Source organism: Lycorma delicatula, chromosome 1 (assembly GCF_047948215.1).
Source record: "Lycorma delicatula isolate Av1 chromosome 1, ASM4794821v1, whole genome shotgun sequence".
In the NCBI taxonomy this organism is placed as follows: Eukaryota; Metazoa; Arthropoda; class Insecta; order Hemiptera; family Fulgoridae; genus Lycorma; species Lycorma delicatula.
This window is the reverse complement of record NC_134455.1, coordinates 294,218,700-294,245,290: the sequence shown is the minus strand read 5'-3', so window position 1 is coordinate 294,245,290 and position 26,591 is coordinate 294,218,700. Positions and strand designations below refer to the sequence as shown.

General features: G+C 29.2%; 1 protein-coding gene across 1 annotated transcript in view; it reads left to right on the top strand.

Annotated features, from left to right (window-relative positions):
* LOC142332906 (centrosomal protein of 120 kDa-like) overlaps nucleotides 1–26,591 on the top strand; it is a 113,521-nt gene that overhangs the window by 15,295 nt on the left and 71,635 nt on the right. Inside the window, exons 3-6 of the mRNA XM_075379604.1 lie at nucleotides 504–636; nucleotides 6,749–6,868; nucleotides 8,816–8,980; nucleotides 20,285–20,572. Of these exons, the coding sequence (XP_075235719.1) occupies nucleotides 504–636; nucleotides 6,749–6,868; nucleotides 8,816–8,980; nucleotides 20,285–20,572 (706 nt within the window). The remainder of the gene's footprint in view (nucleotides 1–503; nucleotides 637–6,748; nucleotides 6,869–8,815; nucleotides 8,981–20,284; nucleotides 20,573–26,591) is intronic.

The following is a 26,591-nucleotide window of genomic DNA, read 5'->3' as shown; positions in this document are numbered from 1 at the left end:
TAAGTTGTATAAAACTTAATAACCATTTAGAAAAATTTTGGTTACTTTTGGATCCCCTTGGATAGCCATAAAATTATGTTTATATTGTGAATTCTTTCTTAAAATCAATATATCTATTATATGTTAACATATATTATTAATTAGGTGATACATATTATGAATTGTTTGCCTATTAGTATGAAATAATATGTTTGTTTTGTCTTAAATTAGTTATGAAATTCATGTGAAAAAAATTTCTAATATAATTGCATTGTTTTTTCACATCTGTAAAGTACTGAGATTTAATTTTAATCAGCTAAAAAATCTTCATTAAGGTAAAGTTTAATCATGATTTTTCTTTTCTTTTTTTTTAATGAAAAAGGTTTTTTTTTTAGTGAAAGGAACTACTTAAAAACATCATAAATAACCATATTTAATTAAAAATTACTCAAGTGTATGTTCTGTTAATGTTGGTAATGTTAATGTTAAGTAATCTATTGCATTGCATGTAATTGATGTTGCAGGCTTAGACAAGCAAACACACCTGTTAAAATTGAGTGCTTTTCTGTAATTAATTCACAAAAACGTGATCGCATTGGTTACATACTTCTCAGTTTAAAGCAAGCGCAGATTATACCTGAAGGAAAGAAAATAAATGTGAGTAAATTATGATTTGCTCTGCATTTCTCATGTTACTACATGACAGGTTACTACTATACCAATGATAATTGCTTACTAATTGTTCAGTTGTTCATCTTAAATAATCCAGTGATTTTTATAGTATAATAGTAAATGAATAAATAAAATTTGATTAACATTTTCTCTCAGCCCACATTTAAACATTTATGAATCAATATACTTATAATTCTTTTTAATCATCATTAGATCCTTTAGAAACATTTAGAAATCCAAAAACATGGTGGCTGAATTGGAGGATTAATGTTGTTTTACCTATCTGTAAATAAAGGTAGACAGCATTACACATGTATTGTGAAGTTGTGGAAGCATTTTGGGAATATGCATTGTATTCACTGAGTATGCTCCGAAGTACTTTGGGTATGTGCAATTTTTAATTTTAACTAAGGATGATGAAATCACTTTAAAAGCGCACGCGCGCAACACACACACACACACACACACACACACACACACACACATTCAGAAGATGTGTGTGTGTTATTTTTCTCCTGGAAAAATAATCTACTACTTGTAAAAATAATGGAAAAAGTTCATGTAAACATACGATTATGTCCTAAAAATGCTTTGTTTGTGAGTTACAGCTAGTGAATGATTTTGACATATATGATTTAATGACATTTATGATTTGAAACAAATTTTTTAACCCCAATTTATTGGTTTTCACCCCCAGATTTCTCAAAAACTACTACAGATATTTCTCTGGGACATATTTTTTCAATTTTTCAGGCTAAACACCATAAGAAGTCCTAAAAATTTCAGTACTTCATATCACCAGGATAGTTGAAATCAAAGCGAAATCTTTTACTAGCCGTAACTTGCGAACGAAGCATTTTAGAACATATGTTTGTGAACTTTTCCATTATTTTCATTAGTAGAGTAGGTTATGAAATTCCCAGGAGAATTTCATGATACAACTCCTTTATGTATGTATATATATTTATATACATATGTGTTATATTATATCAAGAGGATGGGGCTACAGCTCATGTAGCCTGAAATTCACTAAATTTTTTGAGAAATTTTTCCTGGACATCTGGTCTTTCTGAGGGGTGATGTGGAGTGGCCTGTGCGGTCACCCAATTTGAGCATTTATCATTTCTTTGTTCAAGGGTATCTGAAGGAAAGGTGTTTAAACGGCTCTGTCACACCCTACCAGAGCTAAGGGAGCAGATTATTATTGAAGAAGTTAACACCATACCTCATGATAAGTATGAACAAGCTGTACAAAGTTTCAGAGATTGTCTCCAACAGTGTGTTACTGCTAATGGTTGCCATCTTGAGGACATTATTTTCTTCTTTTATGACCTCCATGGGACCACTTTAGTCAAGTTTAGGGAGGGTGTTTCAGTTTCCTGTTCTCCCTGTATTTCTTCATTCTGTCAGATCTTGTCTTTTCCTCTGACATTACCCATCCTGTCCAACTTCTGTCCTTGGATTGTAGTCTAGTTTGTTTGTCATTTAGAATTCCCTTTCTTCCTGTTTTTCCTTCAGGTCTGCTACTATTATCCTCATGATGTTTCCATGTCTTCTTGTATTAACTACTAGCCAGTTAATTTCATTCTTACTTTCCTAAAGTTTTTCTATTACTTGTCTGGAGATTCTATTGCCTGATGTTCTGATTAAGTGTCCAAAGGAAATATTAAAAAAATGGGTCCCAGAACTGTGCCTCCATTCCTTTTAAAGATATCTGATATAAAACACAAAAATTGGGGGTAAAAAAAAAAAATACACTTTTGAGTTTAACAAACTAAAACTTTGGTAAATGGTTAAGTTGTATTATTTTTTCAGTTAGAAATGTAGAAAATTTAATTTTGAAAAGATTCATGTAAATTAAATCTTAAGAAAAAATTGAATGCAGGATATTGAAATCTAACTTCATTAAAAAAGAAAAAAACAGAATTGTGAAAAATTTTTAACAGCATGAAATAATTAACTTTGTCTTAGGTTGGAAACAGCTATTAACATAAAATGTAATTTATCTCTGAAAACAATGGAAAAATGGCATTAAAAATTAGTGAAGATGTTATTAATTTACCTTCAAAGTTGCTCGTAGTGGCCCCTATTTTGTTCAATGCATGATTTTGGTTGATGAATCCATTCTTTTCTAGCATGTCTCATAATGTTAAGAGTATTATTAATAGTTTCTGCAGCTTCTATTATGCAATTCCTCATGTGTGTTAATTTATTTTGAATAAACAGTTGACTTTATCCAACCTCGTAGAAAAAAGTCTGATGGTTTGAACGCAGGAGATCGTGGTGGCCGCTTCACTGGTCCATTTTGACTAATCCATTGTCTACCATATGTATTGTTTAAATACGTCATGCACGGACCACATCTCTAACCTGGTTTCATAATCCAAGAGGCTGGGCATGTTTGTTTCCAAAAGGTTTTAAGTACCCTTCTCCTGTATGCCTCCTTGATAAGAAAAATTGGCCGATCAAATTATCATTTAGAACACCAAACCATACATTAATTGAAAATGTATGCTGGAAATGTCTTGTCACACTTTCATGTGGGTTTTCATCCTCCCAAATATGGGTGTTATGAAAATTTACTATTCCATTTTCTGTGAACCATGATTCCTCAGTTACCAGAATACGACAAAGGACCCATTTTCTAGTTAACCATCAGCAGAATATCTTATGTTTATTATGATCTTGCTGTAATAAGTATTGTACTCATGTTACATGGAACGGGTACAACTGTGCCTCATGAAGTACCCGCCATACGCTTGATTGTGAAATATTTAAATGCCATGATACCCATCTGGTGCTTGTAGTGGTGATAATTGTATAGCATTTACTACTGCTTGTTCATTATTATGGTTTCTCGTGCTTCCTTGACGATCAGTATCTACTCATTTTGGTTTAAAGCTGCCAGTGTCTCTAAGTTGTCTCTCAACAGCTTTAAAAGTTTTGCGATCAGGTGTTTTTCAATGTGAGAAGGTATCATGATATTCTTGAACTGCAGCTCAACCATTTTAGTTTACATTACCCTAAATTGATATCATGTCCATATACTTTTCAAATGAATACATATTTGCATTGTCTCCCATTCATTATGTATTAAAGAAAATTTCACTAAATTTTGTAAAAACTGTTTTCTGAATTGTACACAGAATCTCACAGATATACAATACAAAACAGCTGAACATGGTGACTATAATGTCGAGGTAAATTAGCTTGTACTCGCTAAAAGAGATATGAAGATATGAAATTGCTGCTCAAGCAAAACCTTTCAAACTGTTGCATTACTAACTTTGAACTCCAAGGCCCAGCTCTCCAGTACTTTTTTCTGGGATGGTTAGATATTTCATTTAACACATCCTCCTCGAATTTGGATGTACACATTGAACATGGTTGTCGTGACTTACCACATTTTTCATGTTTTAAGCTTCCTGTGTTTCTGGTCCATCTATGAATGGATAAAAACATTGTGTGAAAAGGTAACACTTGATTGGTAAAGTGTTCCTGATACAGCCATCTTCTCTTCAAGGGTCTGTAAATGTACACCATACATTGAATGAAAATCATCCATTTCTAAATAAGTATATGATTCACATTATCTGCCATGGTAAAAAAAATAATTAACTCTTACAGCACAGATCAGAGTATATTTCATTTGGTCAATAGCAAAAGAAAAACTGAGTATTAGTTTTTATTTAAATTTACAGCAATGATTTGTTAATTACAACATCTGTTTTAATGGAAATTATTTATTTCAATAAATAAATGAATGTCACACACGTGTGAAATTCTATAGATTATGTGGTTGTTAGGTTTTTATGCTGGTTTAAATATTTCTCTATTGTAAGTTTTAGTAATGTTTTCAATGTTATTATTAATGTATAAATTCTTTATGTATGTTTTCATTTTTTTGTGTTTTACTTTACAACCACTGCATAAGACAAAAAAGTGAAAACATATATACATAGAGTATTTATAATCTAATATTGAATATATTAAAATTTAACAATAAAGAAATATTTAAACCAGCATACAAACCTAATCACCAGATAATAAAGTATTTATTATCTGTGTGGAATTTACAAAATTAAATGTAATGATTGGGATGGTATTTGTATAGGAAAAACAAATAGATCCTTTAAAACTAGATTTATTGAACATTATAGAAATTATAAAAATAATGAACTAGGTTTATCTAATATGCCAGACCATGTAAAAAAAAATGCGACAAAAAAATAAATATATTAGAAAAATTTTACATATATAGAAACAAAATTTCAATTTGGTATACCATCAGACAGTGTTTGAGAGATACAGTCTTATAAAAATTGCAACAGATAACAGCACTAATACAATAAATAAATACACAATTTTATTATAATAATATTACAGTAATGAAACAAATATTACATCATGTGCATGGTTTATTTTAGTATTGTTAAAATTTTAATATGCAGTTTAATTAAATAATTAATTCATGACTGAGGATGCAGCATCCCATGAAAATACTTTCATGATAAAATTAAGGTAAGGTATGTCTTATTTCAATATTCTGTACTAGGTGGTTTACATTAATAGTATTTAATATATAGTGCATAACCCAGTTTTGTTACTATAATTATGCGTTCTCTTAAATAAATATAATTTATGATTTTGTATATAAAACAACAGTTTGCTACCATTATACTATTTAGAATGTTGACCTAAGTACAACAAACCTTTTCATGATAATGTGTAGGTTTTCACAGAAGCTTGAATCAAATAATTAACCTTGAACTATTAAATAATTTAAAATTATTAATAATTAAAAACAAATTAATATTATTTGCTTTTATACAGGTGTAGTCCTCTAAGAAGGATTAATACTTGTTTAAAACAACTACATGTTGGTAATGATGTAGTAGTGAGTGATATTTATCTTTGGGTGGTGGCTGTTGCTTAACTATGGGGACGTTATGCTTTTACGGCAGAGCAGGCCATTAAAGGGAAGTTTTTAAATGAATCTGACTTTTAATTAATTTCACTCTTTTTAACATCCAATCCAAATGTATGAATGATTACACGTTTGAATTTCTGTTTTAAAACTGTTTATTAATGAGAAAATATAATTTCTATATTTATAAACAGATTTGGAGGATTGCAATTTTTTCTTAAAGATCTCTGCCACTACCAAAATGTTGGACTAAATACCTGAAACTTGATAAGAGTCAAGATAGGGATCCATATTTTAACATATGTGTAAAAAAATTGTATAAATATGTATATAATTTAAAAATAGAGTATACAAAAAAAGCTGCAAAAGTTATATTCCCATTGTTTTGTTCAAGAATGTAGATGTTGAATTTATTGTTGTTTGAATAACTTATTATAAACTAATTTAGAGATTAACAAGCTTTGGTTTGGTTGTATTACTTTTTTCTTACAATTTTTTATTTAGAGATTGTTGCAGTCTAAGTTCTGGTGCACTCTTTCATTTTTCAAACTGTAGATAATTAGAAAAATTAAGATTAACTAATTCAGTTTAAATTATATACTGTTTCAGCATTCAGGACTATTTTGTATTGTACAAATGATTGTGTTAATACATTGAATAATAGTAATAATAAGTGTAACAGAGCCTTTATAGTTCCAATGAAGAATTTCCATATTGGAAATTATAATGAAAATGTAACAACTTCACATCCATTTTGTTTGAGTTTTAGATGCATAGAAATTTTTTTATGACCAACAAATTAACTTTTGCACATAAAGATTATAAATCACAACATTTGCTTTGGTATTTCCATTTTTCATGTAACTGATTTGCTTCCATCATCTTATTATCCTGTTGAATGCCTAAGATTGTGTAGACCATGTCCTTGTAGAAAGAAACAACATAATACCAGTTTTTTCAATGTTTCCTGGTCTTCCAACCATACTTGATGATCTTGCACCATACTGTTTTGTCCTACAGTAAAATAGGATCTAATTTTAATTTGAGGATTTTAAAACTTTTGATTTAAATTTATCCTTCTGGACTAATTGTTTGATTTCTGTAGTCAACTATCCTTTTATCCATAAGTGGTGTTAAGTGTTTAATTTTACTTTTTTTACTCTTTTTCAGGTAGTTGAATCATGGCATAAATTGCTGGGAGTTAGATCTGAGATGAAAGCATTGAATCCAGAAATGTTACTGACTTTAAGAATTGAAGACCATCTTGAAGAACTTACTGCTCCAGCTAGAGTAAGTTGTGTGCATTAGCTATTTTGAACTAAATTATAACTTGTATTATATTTGATTAATAGTTATTAATCGAAAAAAAAAAGAGTAGACACAATGTATAAGAGCAAGGTTGAATTATTTTGTTTCTATTTTAAATATAAATAGTATTTAAATTCTATTAAATACATCTCACATAGTACAGAATATTAAGTGATAAGACTATATATCTTAATGCCTTATCTCAATATTCTGTACTAGGTGGTTTATTTAATAGAATTTAAATATAATTTAAGAGGTCAGAGGATAATATGAATCTTAAAAAGATTTCTGTAAAATATAAAATGATGTGTACAACTCATAAGTTATGAGACCTTTTTTAAAGCTTAAAAAAGAATCTTGAAATTTGGTATTTATAACACTAAATATTTTTTATTTGATTAAAAGTATAACATCTTTCATTTTTTTTTATCCCCACGTAAGACTTGCTTCTTGTGTGTGTCTTTGTGAGTAACTGAAAATCAACTAAGGATCTAATTTAAAAAAGAAAGAAAAAAAATCCTGCACTAAAAAAAAATTATAGAGAAATTATTTTCTTACATTTGTTTTTATTTTTTTACTGAAAATTTGAAATAGACTGATTTGTGGAAAAAATGTATTAGAAATCATCCATTTTTTAAAAATATGTTTTTGGGAATAACTTTATTATGGTGAGTTTAATAAAGAACATTTATTAACATTATTTTAGCAGATAAGAAAGGTATGTATGAACAAGTGTTTTTGAAATTAAGTTCATGAGAAGGGAAAATAAAAAATATATGTTTTTAAGAAATCATATTTTTTTATTGTTTAATGCAATTTAAATTAAAATAAATATCACTTTCTCATTCCGTACAAAATTATTAAAAAACTTTTTTAACCAAATTATAAAGAATCTATTCTCAAGAAATGGATGGCTTCTTACCCATTTTGTCAATAAATCTATTTCTTAAAAGTGTTTTGTGAAGAAGAGAAAAGATAACGTTTTCTTTATTTTCTTAAAAATTAGATTTTTAGCTTAAAATTAAATATTAAAAAAATAAAAATGTTAAGTAGTTGTTCATATGGGACTGAATACAACAAATTAAAAATATCATAATTTGGTTATTATTTAAGTACATTGTGTACAAAAAAACCACAGTGCAACAAGTTCTGTTAAGCTGTGAAGAAGGATGCATGACAATGCTTGCTAAAATAAGCAGTTTCCCCTCTGTACTCTCTATAACACAGTGGTTTTTATTTACTCTTTTAATGCATACTTTTTGTGGTATTAAGTTACTATAATATTTATTTCAGACTTGAGTTCAATAATTTTAAATTAAAATTTTTGTGAAAATCTTTAGTTTCTGAAGAATTACTCATTAATGAAGACTAATGCTAGAATAAACAATATTTTGTATGACTGTACAATAGAGTGGGAATAGACAAGCACACATATTATGGATACAAACAAAACAAGGAAGGGTATCCATAATCAACATGCAGCTGTAATGGTCATGTACATGTGTAGTTGTGTGTGTGTGTGTGTGTGTGTGTGTGTGTGTGTGTGTGCACACCCACACATCTTTATGCTCACGCCAGAAAAAATTGTTTCTTGCTTAGTGAAGATAATAAATGTAAGAAAATCCCATACTAAAAAAAAAAAATAAATGAAAAAAATGCAGGTTTTTAACAAGAATTTTAAAAATATCATATATCTTCTAACAATATATTTTGTTGTCTTTTATCCATGCAGTAATATGTAACATATTATACAATATGGAAAAAAAAGGTATTGGAATAAATGGAAAAAATGATAAATATTTACCTGTAATAAATGAAAAAATATTTACTTAAATACTTTCTTAAATGTTAAAAGTTTATGTTGGTGTGTTAAAACCAATTTGATACATAATAACAGTGTAATTACTTTTAATGTTCTTTTGTCTTCAGGTTGATAATTTAATCGATGTATCAAAGCATGTCACCACTACTTCAAATACTTTAATTCCATTGTTATATGCAGATGAAGGTTTAATACAGATTGGATCTAAGGAATTTTGTAATGATGTTTTCAAATTAAAAGTGAGCATAGGGTTTCCCAGCTGTCTTAAATGTGTAAGTATCTGTATTTTTATGTTAATTTTCTCCCACAAATTTTATTTACTTTCTGTGTATATTTTATACACTGTAACTTATTTACTTAATTATTGATTCTATAGGCAAAGGTTCAGTTACAGAAATATGATTTTTTATGGTTATGAGGATGAAGTTAGAAGAAATTGTAATACCTCTACTGGAATCAAATCCAGGACCAGTTAATTGAGGAACTGAATGCTGACCACTATGTCAGTAAGAATACAATAGGGATACACCAATAAGGATAAAATAATTTTTGCTACGAATGATTTGCTTACGTAGTACATAGGTGTATCATGAAGTTCTCCTGGGAATTTAATATCCTATTCTACTTGTAAAAATAATGGAAAGAGTTCATATAAACATATGACCTAAAATGCTTCGTTTGTGAGTTATGGCTAGTAAAAGATTTTGCTCTTGATTTCAGCTACCCTGATGAAATCATACTGAAATTTTTAGGCCTTTATTGAGGAGTATAAATAGTGATTTCATATATTTTTTGACCGGAAAGTCAAATAAAATAGATCCCAGAACTGTATCTGCAGTAGTTTTTTGAGAAATCTGGGGTGAAACCTGTTTTTTATGTTTGATGTACAGTAACTTTGTTAAATGGGTAATAAACACACATAAAACATTTAAACAAAACTTGTAGAGAATTTAATTTTAACAAAATTGTGTAAAATAAGTTAAATAAAACAAAGAAAAGTTAGAAAGATTAAAATTTTATTTGGAAACAGTACACTAGACGAAGTGCATTAGACAGACTAGTTTATTATAATTGTTCAAAAATGAGCCCACCATTTTCAACACATTTCTTGGCACACTTCTGTACTGTTTTTATTGCTTTTTGTAAGTTCTTCAGAGCTGTCCTTAGTTGCTCAGCTGCATTCATAATGCAGACAATTAATTCTTCACGAGGATGTATTTTTGTTTTGTATACAATATTTTTCATACATCTTCAGACGCAAGAATCTAAAAAGGTGTTAGATCATGCGAACTTGGTAGATAGAAATCCTCATTAACCGATCCATTTCTCAGGAAAATTATTTAAAAGAGTGAAGATGGCATAAGAGAAGTAGTGAGGTGTGTATTATTGTGGTGGAAGTATACTTTGGGTCTCGGTGCAAGAAGAAGACATCTTCAAGCAGCTGCGGCAATTCTTCTTGAAGAAAGTACAAGTAGACTTCAGCATTTAAGCAGCTAGGTAATAAGAATGGTCCAAACAGCTGATTAGGAAGAAGGCCGCACCATATATTGATGCTCAATCTGTGTTGAAAATTGCCTTCCATCATTTCATGAGGATTTACTTCTGCGCATGTATGCTCATTGTGTAAGTTGTTGACACCATCTTGAGTGAAATTTGCCTCGTCTGTAAACAAGACATACTTGTAGAGTTGCCTATTGGTATTTCTTCAGTTACATCAGTTCTATCAGTTAGTAACTCCAAGCTAAACAGACTGTCTCTGTTTGTGATAAGGATAAAACTTGTTTTGTTTAAGTGTTCTTCAAACCATTGAATGCGAAACATTGATCTGCTTAGAAAGAAGTCATGTACCAACATCTGGACTGTGCTGAACTGCATCTGATAATAATTTCATAAATAACAGCGTCATGTTGGACAGATCGTTTGTAGCTGGTATAAATACTAGGTAGTGAACCTGTTTCCAGAAGATTGTGAAAAATCATTCAAATTGTTTTGAGATCTGGAATCCTGCAATTTGGAAAATGTATTTCATGTTCTACTGCAGCAGTTGTAGCATTACCATTATACACATCCAAAATGAATACCATATTAGCATATTCCTCTGTTGTAATTAAGGTACGCCATTACTTCAATGGCAAACTGATGATGTTCAAACTAAAATTCACAGGAAACCTTTGGTAATGACTGTATAGTTCACACTATTCGATGTACTTGATGTACCTTACAGAATGATTTAAACACAAATACAGTATTGCACGTTGTTTATCAGCTGTTTTTTTATTGCCAGCTTTGAAATAACAGTTTTTCAAATCTATTATATTTCTGTCTTTAATAAAAAAATTAAGTAATTTTCATTTTTATTTTACAATTGTTGTATAATTTCAAGTTTTTTTAAACATTTTTAACAGTAAATTTTGGTTTACAAATTTTTCACATCACCAAAAAAAAAAAAATTGGTTTTTGTTTGTTAAATAAATATTGTTCTACAAATGTAATGCACCGTTTCTAAGTAAAATTAAGATTTATTTAATTTGTTGTATTCAACCTGTCTTACACCATTCTGTTTAGAATTAAATTCTAAATTACAAGTTTTTTTAAAAGTTTTATGTGTTTATTACCTACCCATTCAACAAAGTTATTGTAAGTCAAACAATAAAACAAATTTTTACCCCAGTTTATTGGTTTTCACCCCAGATTTCTCAAACCACTGCAGATACGGTTCTGGGACCTATATTCGATTTTTCAGGTCAAAAACCATAAAAAAATCACTAATGCGCCTTAATTAACATCCTAAAAATTTCAGTATGACCTCATTTCACTGGGGTAGCAGAAATCCGATTGAAATCTTTGACTAGCTGTCAACTTGTAAATTAAGCATTTTAGGTGTATGTTTGTATGAACTTTTTCCATTACTTTCACAAGTAGAATAGGTAACAAACTCTGGGAAAACCTTGTGATTCAACCTGTATATCGATAAAACATTGCTTTCATTATTTCATATAATTTATATATTGAATGAACAGTAAAGTTAGCAAAAATAATTATCAGTATGTCTATCATTGTAAAATACACCTCTGTTTGGTGGATTTATGTGTTGCTTTTGTATACCTTCATCCTTTTGACATTTCTATTTTGTAGAAATTGTTTTTTGTGGAGTTTGATGAAATATTTTATTGGAAACTTTCCAGCTGCCAATTGTAAGTTATCTATAACGATTACTAATTCATGGAAAACTGATTATTTCTTCCTGTGGTAGCTTTCTTAAAAGATAAAAGTTTTTTTAATATTAGATACATATTGCACATTTATCAAAGTTATCTAGAAAATGTTTCATTTGCTCTTTTATTTTCTGGTTTTCTTGGTATGAAGAGCCTTTCTTCTACATTGCAATTTCTAGCCTTTACCTTTTTTTAATGAAATATTTAATAAATGTATAGGAAACAATACTAGTTTGGTAATTCAAGACTTAATTAAAATATATTCTGCTAATAAATGAGAGTAATACCTGAAAAAAAAACAAAAAAAAAAATTCTTCTGAAAATATAACAGAAAAACAAATAAAAAAATAAATAAATCTTGTTTAAATTCATTCAGTAATATCAGTTAAAACAACTGTACTATCAACTTAAGGTAAACTATTTTGAAATAGCAGCTATCACAATTAATGTTAAAAAAAAAAAAAAATGTGCTTGAAGATTTTTTTTTTTTGCATGGAGACAATATTTTTGTTTTTATTAAAACCCAGGAAGACATTTCTTATTAACATATTTATCAAAGTCTTATGCAAAATTTAGTGGAAAACACTTAATTTTTTTAACATATTTAAGCTTGTTTATAGAAATATAACATTTTAAAGAAATAATGAATGTCCCATAACTTTGTTAAAGTATGAGTGTCTATAACTTTGTTAGGGTTATTTAAAATATTATTATTTATTTTTTATAACATTATTATTGGTATAATGGAAGTTTATTGCTTGAGGATTAAAAAAATAAAGTGCATTTTTAATTTTTGGATTCAATGTGGCAAAAAATAACAAATTTTTTGCATGATTTTTTACAAATTATATAAAATTTGTTGTTGTTGAACCTTATATCTTAACATATATATTTTAATACTTTCTGTTAAGGGAATGGAAAAAGTGTTGACTCAATTGTTATTCAATACTTGTGACTTTTCTAACATGGTTGAGATTTCATCCTGTATTCATGAAAATTTTCTTTTCTTCACAATCTTCTTTACATTTCACTATAACTGAAATTATGAAACTGTGTATGTACTCATAATTGTGTTGTTAGAACACAAGCTTAGAACAAAACACTTTCTTTCTTTATTGATTACAAAATAGCAATTTAAAAGAAATGTCACTATATACCTACAAACATTGGAAACAATTTTTTAAATTAGCTTTTATATAACTTAATGATTCTATGGAATTTTAAAATTTTGTTACTGAAAAATCAGGTGGATAATTTTTATACATATTTCTCTATAATTCCTGCATATTTTCTTCAAATAAATTGCAGTTTAGAAAATAATGCAGAAAGGAAAACTGTATAAAATTTGACTTTTTTCAAGAAGTGGTTTATCTTCACAAACACAATTTTTTCTTTACTACTATTTCAGTATAGAAAATGAAAAATTAGTTGGTTATAAAATATAAAAATTGGTTTTTTGAAAATCTATAACATGTATTATTATATGCCTTTAGTCATAGATAATTTTGATTCATGACTATAGAGATTGATCTATGACTATATCCATAATAAATATAGGATATGTCTTAAGTGTTATGTTGTTTGTGCATCCAGTGGCCAGAGCAATCATGATGTCATTTCATATTTTGTGCCCAGCTTCACCATGGATACATAAATCTGAGACTTCTTCAAAGTGTTGCTCCTGGGGCTCAACTATAGTGAAGATGAATTCAATGGCCAGACTAAGCATGATGCCATTGATGATCTGTACCTAGGATCATGTGGATCTAGGATTTCTTTTAAACTGTTGTTCCTGGGATTCAACTAGCAGATTAATCATGATGCCATTGATGAATATAGAAGTTTAGGAGTGTATCTATATAGAACTGTAGAAGTGCACCTATTCCAAGACTAACTAAACTATGACTATTAACTAAAACTATTAACGTTGTCGTTGCCTCCTCCACTGCCATCACTATCGCCGCCGCCACCACTGCTACCAACACCACCCACACCACACCACACCACATATGCAAACAAATACATAGTGATTCCAAATTGCATAAAAAGTTCAATGAGTGCAATAAGAATAAAATTTCATTGTAAACATAGGTCAGAAAATTGTTTGTTAGTGAATTTCAGCTTGTGAAACATGTAGCTCTCTGTTTTTTGCTCCCTCTGTGTAATTAAACTGTACTAAAATTCTTGGAGTACAAATCAAGGGGTAAATTTGATGCTTACTTATGGTTTTTGATCTAAGAAATTGAATAAAAGTGATCCCAGACTTCCATCTCTCTTAGGTTTTAAGAAAAATGGGGTAAAACATGAAAATGTTTTGTTGTAAAATACACTTACCCATAAACAAATCAAAATTTCTAGTTAACTTTATAGAGAATTTAATTCTGGGAAGATTGATGTAAATAATGTTTATTAAAATTAAACACAAATTTGAGAAGTTCAACTTCAATTAGAAATGAAGTGGGTGGAAAAGTGTAACAATTTTAAACAGACATTTAGATTTTTAACAAATGCTAAAAATTATAAAAATAAATTTGAAAGATATCCTTCTAAAACATATTAAAAATTTTTTATTTTTTAATAGTTTGGCAGTATAATAGGTTTTTAGGTTGTCACAGGTTGGCTTATAATTTTTTGCCTGTTTTTATTTGATCCACTAAATGTAATAAAAATTATTAAGAAATAATAGTAAATTAATAAAAGTTTTCAGTTTGCATTACGATACGCAAGCATACTGCCAGGTTAATTGTCTGCAATAACGCAATTGTTTGTCAATGGATTTTTATAAATAAGGTGTCATTTTGTTAAAAAAAAAATGCTTAATAAATTTTGTAGTGAGTAAAAATTTGATCAAATAGATAATTACAAAGATATTGAAGATTAAAATATTAAGATGGCCGTCATTTTGAAATTTTTGAAGGTGACGTTTTCAAAATTCTTTTTTTTTTAGAATAAGACACTTTTTTTTTTTGTTGAAAATCACAAAATTGTGTCCAGAAGGAAAACAAGGCAAAATAGGACTTATGTCAATATGAACTTTTTTACTTATTTTGGTATCCTGAATCAGTACTTGAAGTCAGGGAATATGTCCTAGAACACTCCTTTATATATGTATATATAAAGGAGTGTTACGTATATTTATATATAATAATGAGTTAACTGAATCAACTACTTTAATTTCAATTTTATGTAGATTATTTGTAGTAATTGTTAAAAACTTTAATCACTAAAATGGATGACATGTTTTTTTTGTTAATTATAAGGGTTTTGTTTTATAAAAATTGTTAATGAAATATTTTTGATGTGAGTTAAATTTGTAATGCAGGTAAGCTAAGGACTAGCTGAACATTATATATTAGTTAGATCAATCTTTTTTTCAGAACAGCACAGTTTAACAACTTGTACATTTTTCTTTTTAAAATAATGCATAAAAAAAGTTGAAATGCATTATTACATCTCAAATCTAATAATTTATAATGCTCACAATTATAATACAAAATTATCAATAACTTAAAGTGTATTATCTTGGTCTATTTCAGTTGATGAAACTTGAGTTTATTGTAGGTTCTTCTTTTTCTTCTTATTCCTTATCCACTCTGTGAATGTTACCTATTATGTTTACAGTCATATTGAATATTGCTGTCATGGTTGTCCTGGGATATCTGTTTCATCTGTAATGCATTGATTTTCCATATCCTGCATCCCAATGCTGTTGACCACCTTCTGTGGTTCCTCCATCTTATGCGGTTCCTCCACCTTTTGGGGCAGTTGCTCAACTCAAAGACAATAGGTTGCCTTGAACCCCATCCACATATTTGTTCTCCAAGGAGGCCATTGGAATTTGGGGACCTTATCTTGGAGTCTGTTGGTCAGGCTGTTTGCAGTGTCTAAACACTGGGTGATGAAGTCACCACATCCCTATGGCAATTGTAGGTTACTTGACGTAGTTGATTTCTATATCATTATATCAGAAAAGTTGAAAAAGGAATGAAAAATTTATTGCTTACCTTTTACTTTTACTTTTATTGTGTTTAAATATTTTTGTATTTCTTATTAATTTTGGTAGTGTTTTCAGTGTTTACTGGTACTAACTATCCTTTTGACTCTTCTATAAATAAAAAATTTCATACTCTTTTGGAAGTTGAAAATTAATGAAGACTTAAAAGATAGTATTGGTTATATTTTTATCAAGATATAGAAAAACACAGTTTTTAGAGGTTATTTTGCAAAAAGTAAAATTGAGTTATTCTTGTGCATATTTTTTATTGCTAGAAAAAGTATAACTTTTTATAAGTTATACTTATAAAGTAGTTGTTTGAATAAAAGAGTTGAATCTTTTTTGTTCACTTTGTATCATTGAAAGCCTTTGGTGCATATTTTAATTGGATTTTTTAAATTGTGCATTGTAAACATTTTAGTGCATTCACCAGCTCAACTTACTAATTTACTTTATTTTAATTTCATTTATCCCTTTTTTGTCTTATTGCAATTATTTACATTTATATTATTTTGGCTTCATTTATTCCTTTTTATTTTTTACTAACATTGCTTGTCTACATTTACTTTAACTATATCTTACCATTGTTTATTTACAGTTTTATTATTTACATGATAATTTTTCATTAGCTAAAGATATTATACTTATAACTGTCCATTATGTCTGACCACAAGGTTATATAAAGATGAATTAATTGATCTGTTTTCAGCAGTAAATTATTCTAACTGATCCATTTTGTACATTTAATAAGAAACCACCCCATTTGTTTCATATACCATTGAAATCCTGGATGGGAAATAAACCTTTTTTACATTAATAGTGTAGTCTATTTCAGTGTAAGAATTTCACCCATCAGTTATCGAAGCATTTTTAACAAATTGCGCTTGCAGACTTCAAGTAAGAGTAAACTCCAGACTACACAATTACATTGTTTCCATGTTATAAAAGAAAAAATTACTTTCCTGTTATAAATTTTGTTCTCTTATCTTTAAATGAATGTAGGCTATTTCTTGAACTGGCCAAATACTATGTAGACTTGGAAATTGTTTTATATATGAAATTACTTTATGATTGGGTGCAGTAATGGATTATATATTAATTTTATTGTGTGAGATTTGATAATCTGTTTAAAAAAGTATGCAACAAGAACATAGTTAAGCAGTAAACATGATTAATTGGATACTGAATTTTTATTCAGTACCCAATTAATCATGTAGTATTTGTGAATAATTAATATCACTGTGTTTTGTTAGATTATTCTTCTTTTTTTTTATGAATTGCTGATTATTATCTTATGGATTTATTATTAAAATTTATTGCCTTTCTAGAACAAATAAATATACATTTTTTAAATTTCTTGGCCAATTTTTTTTTGTTGATAGTCATATCATTCACTTAATACCATATTTTTCCTTTTTTAATAAAACTACAAGGGTAAGTCAATTATTATTTGCAATATAGTTATAAATTTTATTGCAATACAAATTGGAAATTTACATGTACATCATTTTTCAACATAGTCCCCTTGCATTTCAATGCACTTGGTCCATTGCTGCACAAGCTTCCTGATGCCCTCATAAAAGAAGATTTTCGGTTGAGCTGCGAGCCAGGAGTGCACCACTTCTTTCAATGGTTCGTCGAGGTAAATCGACGGCCCCTTAATATCTCTTTGAGTGGTCCAAACAACTGATAGTCAGAAGGGGCAAGATCAGGACTATGCAGAGGATAAGCAGTACTTCAAAGTTGAGTTTCTGGAGCGTTTCAGCAGTCTGGGCAGCAGTATGTGGATGGGCATTGTCGTGCAACAACACAACACCTTTCGACAGCAGTCCTAGGCATTTGCTTCGAATTGCAGGCTTCAGCTTTGCAGTAAGCACTGCAAAGCTCACTGTAACGTGCACTGTTTATTGTCATGCTCCTTTCCTCATAATTTTCCAGTACTGGGCCTTGTGAGTCCCAAAAAACTGTAATTATCGGTTTTCCTGCAGATGGTTGGGTCTTGAAGTTTTTTTTGCAGGGTGAATTTGGATGTTTCCATTCCATACTCTGCCGTTTACTCTCTGGCTCGTCTAAGAAGATGTCCTGTTCGTTACTATAGCGATCCAAATGTTTTTGGCAGATGTCCAAGCGCGTTTGTTTATGCAACTGTGTGAGTTGTTTTGGGACCCATCTTGCACAGACTTTACCCAAGTCTGTTGTGGATGATTTTGTAGGCAGAACCGTGACTAATTTGCAGAAGATGTGCCACTTCATCAATAGTTACTCGTCTGTCTAAGAAAATCATGTCACGTGCACTCTCAATGTTTTCCTCATTTGTGGCGGTAAACGGTCGTTCGGCTCCTTCGTTGTGCGTAACACTTGTACAACCATTTTCGAATTTTTCAATCCATTCGTAGACACTCTGTTGCGGCAACACACTGTTCCCGTACTGTACTGAAAGTCTTTAATGAATTTCGGCCCCTGATACACCTTCCGACCACAAAAAACTGATCACTGAACGTTGCTCTTCTTTGGTGCAAACAGAAAGTGGAGCAGCCATGGTTAATGGCAGGGCAGCGATAATGAAACTAATCTAGCAGCATCAAATCTACACAGATAAAACAACAATTAAACCATGATTGCATAATCTACGCAACACAACAGTACTACCAACATAAACAAAAATATAACTAAATTGCAGATAATAAAATTGACTTACCCTTTTAATATAATGACCTTCACAAATTGAAGATCCGTGGTGTAATATTGCGCTTATTACTTTGTAAGTGTAATCCTCGATTTTTATCGTATCTGTGGGCAGACTTTTTATATTATTATTAAATGAATTTTTTTTTTATTCTTCCACCAGTTAGTTCAAATAGTTCTAATTGTAGAATAAAAATCTTACCAATCGAATTTATTTCTGTTTTATGCAACGAATCTTTGTTGCCACATTTGCAACACTTCCCTACTATTCGTGTTTTTGTGTTTTATTAGTAGCTATGATCTCAGAAAAATTCTTTCATCTTCAGTACTTTCATTTACATAAGTGCATTTACTATTAAAACAAGCTGTAGTATGTTTTCTTTTAAATTTTATTACTTCAAGTACATTATCAAGTTTTTGTATGCTACCTAGTACTATCAACTGCGTCTACCTTTTTGAGGAAAAGTGACATATTCGAGTCCTGCGGTTCATCAAATGGAAGAAAAAAAGTCTAACAAAATTCAAAATATTTTTTGAAAGTATTCTTTATTACAAATTAATTGAACTGAATGCTTTTTTTTATTTTTTCCCCATTTTCATTTCAGTTTTAGGTTAGGCACTGCTTAGAACTGTAAATATAATTCGTTGATTTCGCCATGCCCGTCCAGTTCTGCAGACTTTTACTGGCGAAGTTCTTCGAACTTCATGATTAGTCTAATAGTATAATCTATGGTTTTGAATAACATGAGTAGAATATGAAGTACAATTAACGCCATTGAACTTAATTATGCCAGTTGAATTTCATATGATTTGAAAAGTGGAAGAGTAAAATTAAGTTTATAACGGATATAACAACAATTAAACCACGCATGCATCATCTATGCAACACAAGAGTGTACTACCAACATAAACAAAAATATAACTAAATGGATCTTTAGTAAAAAGATCCATTATAAAAGTATAACTGTGAGAATGGATCTTGCATTAGTCATCTCTTGATTGAGCTTGGCACTTTTTATAATTTTAGAAATACCTCTTTCTTATTGTAGGGGAAATATTTTAGAGTAAATCTTTTCTTCCTTCTTCATTATTCTTGTCCTCCAACAGCACATTGTTTTCATGTTATCAAAATTTTCTCTCTTAACTTATTTTACTTATTCTACACCACTGTATTATATGTTTTTTTGGGGTGGTATACTTAAAGTGTTTGTAATAAAGGATCTGAAGCACCATTTTTCAGTGAATAATGTTTCATTGTGGAGACTGTCTCTGCAGTAAGCAAAATAAATCTGCCTCCTTTAGGTTTGAATATCACCTGCATTTCAGCATCTTGGAATGCTGATGTTTAATGGTTTGGGTCATTAAAAATGGTAGTGGGATATGTTTTCATTAATCACTCTACATTGTGAACTGCACAGGATACTTGTTATTTTTGGAAATGGCTGTGATATTTTTGGGAATAATTTAGTCTTGCCATCAAGTTATTTACAATTGTTATGGCACATCACGCACATACAGTTTACTGTATTTTGATATTCAAAGGAAGAAAAGGGTATTCATTTATGTATTTACAAAAATTAATGCTTTTCTTAATTATTAGTTTTTGCCAATTATTATTACTATATGAAAGTTAAAACATTTAAAAATTGAACGTGAGTATTTATTTTAATATTGTGTTTCAGCTTTTGCCAATCATTAAACAATGCAGACAATCTCAGTTATCAGATACATTTGACCAGTTTATTCTTTGCTATTCTATAATGGGATACTCAGTGCAGACTAAAATGAATATAAGAGATTTAAAAGATGGAAATGCAGCTGGCAGGGACATTTACTCTAAAGATGGTGTGGATATTAATGTTAGGTCTAATTTAAAAACATTAAACTCTTACTTCAATGAATATCCAACGATAACATTTAAACTCCTGGTTGATGACATGGAAGTTGCAGCTACGAGTCTACAACTAAGAGTAAGTAGTTTATTATTTAACATAAATACCTATTAATTGAAGTGTGTGTGTATGTATGTGTGTGTGTATGTGTGTGTGTGTGTGTGTGTGTGTGTGTGTGTATGTGTGTGTGTGTGTGTTCACACACATGTGGTGGGTTCTGCATGTGCACGATTGATAACAAATATTAAAATGATAGAAAAATATATCATTTCAAGAAAATCACAAAAATAATTAAAATATTTACGTTATTAAACTGGTTGATAACTAATTTTTTCTCAATGTACTTGTCCAGTTTAGGCATTTCTGGACCAAAGTTTTTCAGTTATCAGCTTCTTTTTGAGTAACCCCTATATCAGTCGGGGGATAATTATGTTTAAAAATAAAAATTGGCATGTTTGTTTTTGAAGCTGGCTAAGAAAATTTGTTAAGTAATGAAAAGTAGTCATTTATTATATTGGAAGTGAAGTCAGATTAGGTAAAAATGTAGTTTAAAAATGTGCTTTTCTTTAACTTTTCAGTTTTTTGTTTAGCAACATTTCAGTTGCTTTGATTAGCTGAACAAATTTGGTAATAAATAAGTGTATATTCTTGATGTTTTGCTGATATTAAAACAAGATATTTATTTAGTTTCTAACTCATTTGCAATGATAATGCGATTGTTACAATGAATGAAATTAAAAACGTTTTTTAGGAAGTTTTCTGAATTGTACTAGTGATTTTTAGAAATTCTTTATTGAAGTCTTATTGATGCTTTATCATCAGAGAATCTTAACATCTTAACCTTATATTCTAGGATTGTTAGTTTGCTATTAATCTTTTATTACTCTAATGTATATGAAGAAAAGCAACGCAGATAGATAATGTTCGAATATGAAATAATGTGGATTTCTTCTTAAAAACCGTAGCCTTGTCTTATTATTCTTGTAACCAATTATTTAATGAACATATTTGTTCTGTTTGTCAGTCAACTCATTTGTCTGTTTGTCAACTCATTTGCAATGATAATGCGATTGTTACAATGAATGAAATTAAAAACGTTTTTTAGGAAGTTTTCTGAATTGTACTAGTGATTTTTAGAAATTCTTTATTGAAGTCTTATTGATGCTTTATCATCAGAGAATCTTAACATCTTAACCTTATATTCTAGGATTGTTAGTTTGCTATTAATCTTTTATTACTCTAATGTATATGAAGAAAAGCAACGCAGATAGATAATGTTCGAATATGAAATAATGTGGATTTCTTCTTAAAAACCGTAGCCTTGTCTTATTATTCTTGTAACCAATTATTTAATGAACATATTTGTTCTGTTTGTCTTTCTTATATATTTAAAGAGTTAGCATTAATCCTAAATTATTATTGAATTAAAACTAATCAAAATTTATTTTATAAAAAATGTATTAAATAATCAAAGTGTAAAATTATTATACTACAATCTTTAAAGTTATTTAAAATAGTGTTAAAATAAAATAAAACTAAGTCTAATCTAAAAATATTTGGTTCTTTCTTAAGCAACTGGCATTCAGTACAAGGAATTAGCTAAGCAATGAAATTGTTAGGCAAGATTTGTTCATAATTATTGGTCCTCGGCTGGATCTGTGTTTAGAAAGTGGAAAAAGTTTTGCGTTTGTGTTATTAATTGCTGTTGTAATTATAGTAATACTAGTGTCATGAATCAACACATCACTTCTAAATGTCATTCAACACGTAACTATTAAACACCCATTATTTCACAATTCATTTGATTACTAGAACTTATCTTGAGATAATTATTATTGTTATTGTAAACATGACAAATAATTCAGAAGATACACAATCAGCATTATCGATATTGAAATGCACTGTTGTTAAATCATCCATTACTAGGATACAAACCTTTGTTTAGCAGCTTTAACCCTCAAATTGATGACAGCTATTCATTAAAAATTAAGTTAAGGGATTTGCAGGAGCTGTTGCAAATGTATGATACGATTCAACAGGAAATCAAAAAGTTAGATTCTGATGAAAATGTTGCAAATAATAGAATTCAGATTAAAGATAACTTATATGTTCTAGAATGTAAACTAAATGAATTAATTAATTGTTATATTACAGAATACTGAAATTTTAGTTGAAATACATCTCACATGTTAGCTAATCCTATTCAATTTAACAGAAGCATTCTTGAGTGGCAATATTACTTTACTTTGTTTACTTAGTTATCATATCAAGCCAGTTGTCAGTCGTATGTGTAATTCAAATAATCATTCTGCATGTAAATGAAAACGTTTTACAATTAAGTATCTGCAATTGCGAGAAATTTCTAATAAAATGCAGTTGTTGTTTTGTTTACATCTTTGCCATTTTAACAGAGATTGTGTCACTAAATATGTCTAAAATTTGTTTGAGATGACACCTGATTCTAAAATTAACAATACTAAATTTAATTTGCTCAACAACAATTAATTTTGCTCTTAAATTGCCAATAAATAAAGAAGAGAATCTTTTATATACCACTTTATGGAACACAACTGATACATTTGGGAACAGCATTATTTGCAGTATAGTTTTAGATTCTAGTAGTCAGTAAAGTTTTGTACAACTGAATTTGCCCATAAATTGGGATTTAATTTTACAAAAAACAGTCTTCTGATACTGGATTTCAGTAAAATGTTAATCAAAATATAGCATTAGTTGTAAATTAAATTCTCATTTTGAGAATTACAGCTTCGAAATACAATGTGGTGCAGTATTGTAATGTGTGCAGTTGGTGACACTTTACAGTGTTTTTCGATATAACTCATTTTAATATACCTAAGAATTTATTTTTAGCCCCTTCAAATTGGTATTCTACTTGGTACACAGTTTTATTTCAGTGCTATAACACCAAATAAATTTGTTTGAAGTTCTCAATATCCAGTCATTCAAAAAAAAAAAAAAGATAAGGCTATATTCTTGCTGGAAACCTGCCCATTCATAGTTTTATAAATTTAGTATTTAGTAATACTAGTAATTTAGTATTTTAGTATTTATTTTTTTAGTATTCAGTTTAATAAAACCAATTTCAGCACTCTTAGCTCAAAAAAACACCTTGTTCATTACTCATAGAAAAATTTTGGGAAAATTTCATAAAACCCTATTCTTTCCAAATTCTAGGGTTTCATCACTCAAACAGATTTCACTATCAATACTTCAATCACTACCAATCAATTATCACTTCAATGAAATTAATTTGTATTCTGATTCAATGATTGCATTTCATTGGATTTGTTGTGAATCATCAAGATGGAAAATATTTATTGCTGATAGAGATTCAGAAATTCAACAATTTAATTCTAATGCCAAATGGCGTCAAATTCATCTGACAAACCTGCTGATATCCTATCTTGAGATTATTTCCCTGTAATGTTTTGAAAATTTAATTTATGGTGGCATGATCCTCTTTGATCTTTACTAGATTTAATACATTGGGCAAATAATAATTGTTTCTCAAATGGTTTTAGTTCTTTGCCTGAGTATGATATTGAAGAGCATAAAGGAATATTCAGTTCTTGTTTACTACTACATTACTTAAAGATATTGTAGATTTTTTTGTCATTGTCTAGATTCATTCATACATTTAACTATTATTTCAGATTTATTCATAATGCCAAATCAATTTTTTCTGAAAGGATTATTGATACATTATCCACTAAGAAATTAAAGTACTTTTAATGTACTCATACAATTATCACAATTAAGATATTTTATTTCAGAAATCAGTGGTGACATTCTATCTGAGCAACAAATTTCTCTCAGTCTATTTATAAATTCATCAGGCATGCTTCATGTAGGGGATCATCTTCAGAATTCCAAGTTTACCATATAATAATAAAAAACATCAACTAATCTTACATCCTAATGCACACTTAACAGAATTAATAATTGAAAGTGAACGTTTACTTCTTTATATGGAGGCATTCAATTTGTTCACAATTATTTATGTGAACGATTTTGGATTATCTATGGGAAGATTAATATATGATCCTGCATTCAAAAGTGAATAAATTGCTTTCGTTTTAGTACTAAAAGATTAAAAAATCAACAACTTGATCAATTACCATCTGTCATGTTACTCCTAAACCGTTCTCTTGCGCTGCCAATTATGACGGTCCATTAATGATTTGGCATGGTGGGTAGAGATCAAAGGCCATATCAAAAATTTATATGTGCCTATTCATATGTCTTTCATTTAAGGCTATACATTTGGAATTAATATTCAGGTTAACTTAAAAAGCTTTCTTTGTCGCATTGAAGCACTTTATTTCTTGTAGAGGTATACCAAACCAAATGTTTTCCAATAATGGAACAAACTTTAAGGTTGCAAACAACATTCTCCATGAAATATTAAAAATATTTAAATTAAAGGATTTCCAATACAATGCTCAGTTCTTTTCCACATCATAAGGAATAGATTTCTCATTCATCTCCACATTTGGGGGGTTGTTGGAAAGTGGCATGAAGAGTGTTAAATTTCATTTTCACCATATCATAGGACATTAGTTCTTAATTTTGAAGAACTATATGCTGTGCTTATACAATTGAAACTTGTTTTAACTCAAAACATTATATGCTGCACCTTCTAATTCGAGGAACACTTTCTTTTTGGATCTTGCTCTCATTTCAAATTCCTGACTGATTTCAATGAAAATTTCTATTAATCACTTAGGGCATTGACAACTAATGCAAACATTTACACAATTGATTTGGAGTATATGGTCAAAGGATTACTTGAATCAATTGTAACAATGTAACAGATGGCAAACTCCTGTGAGGAATGTGAAGGAAAGTTTAGTATTAATATCAGATGAAGATACTCCTTCTCTACAGTGTAAACATGGTTTAGTGAAAACGTTTACATGATCAGACAATTTTAAACATGTTGCTGATGTTAAAACGCCAATTTGAATACTTTGTTGACCCACACACAAAATATGTTTGTTAGCAGTCTTAAAGAATTGAATAAGTGCTCATTTACAATTATTTTTAATCTACTCTAGGTATCTGTTTAACATGATAAATCCTTAGATGGCTTTGCTCGATCCATTTCAAATATCTATTTATTCAAGCAATTTACTTATTAAGGAATTCATTTATACAAGATTTTAATCAAGGTATGTCATCTAGCGATTTACTTATTTAAGGAATCTGTTTGTACAAGGTATTTCTTCAAGCAGTTTACTTATTTAAGAAATCCATTTATTCAAGGCCTATGTTCAAGATTTACATTCAAGGTATTTACATATGGTATTTATTTATTCAAGGTTTACTTATTCTAGTACTTGTTCAATTTAAGGTTTACTTATTCTGTGAATTAATTCAATTCAAAGATTATTTGTTCAAAATGATTATTGTTTGTTAAAGGAATTATTATTTGAGACTTAATTTATCAAGTAATGTTATCAACTAATGTTTATTAAGTGTTATTACTTATCATCAATTATATCAATAAACATTAAAAAAAAATCACGTGATCTTTTGGCAGGAGGTATGTTCAAATATAACCCACTGGGTTGGTCTAGTGGTGAATGCGTCTTCCCAAATCAGCTGATTTGGAAGTTGAGAGTTCCAGCATTCAAGTCCTAGTAAAGTCTGTTATTTTTACACTGATTTGAATACTAGATCGTGGATACTGGTGTTCTTTGGTGGTTGGATTTCAGTTAACCACATATCTTGGGATTGGTCGAACTGAGACTCTACAAGACTTCACTTCATTTACACTCATACGTATCATCCTCATTCATCCTCTGAAGTGTTATCTGAAGGGTAATTACTGGAGGTTAAACAGGAAAAAAGAAAGTATGTTCAAATATGAAATCATGTGGATTTTTTCTTTATTATGTAAAGATTTCATTAAACCCTTAACCTTGTTTTGTTATTCTTATAACCAATTAAACATATTGTTGTTTTAGTTTTTCTTACATATTTCAAGTTAAGTTACATTAATTCCGATATCCTAAATTATACCAAATTATAATAAAAAAAAACTATCATAAATTCATAAATCATAATTAAATAA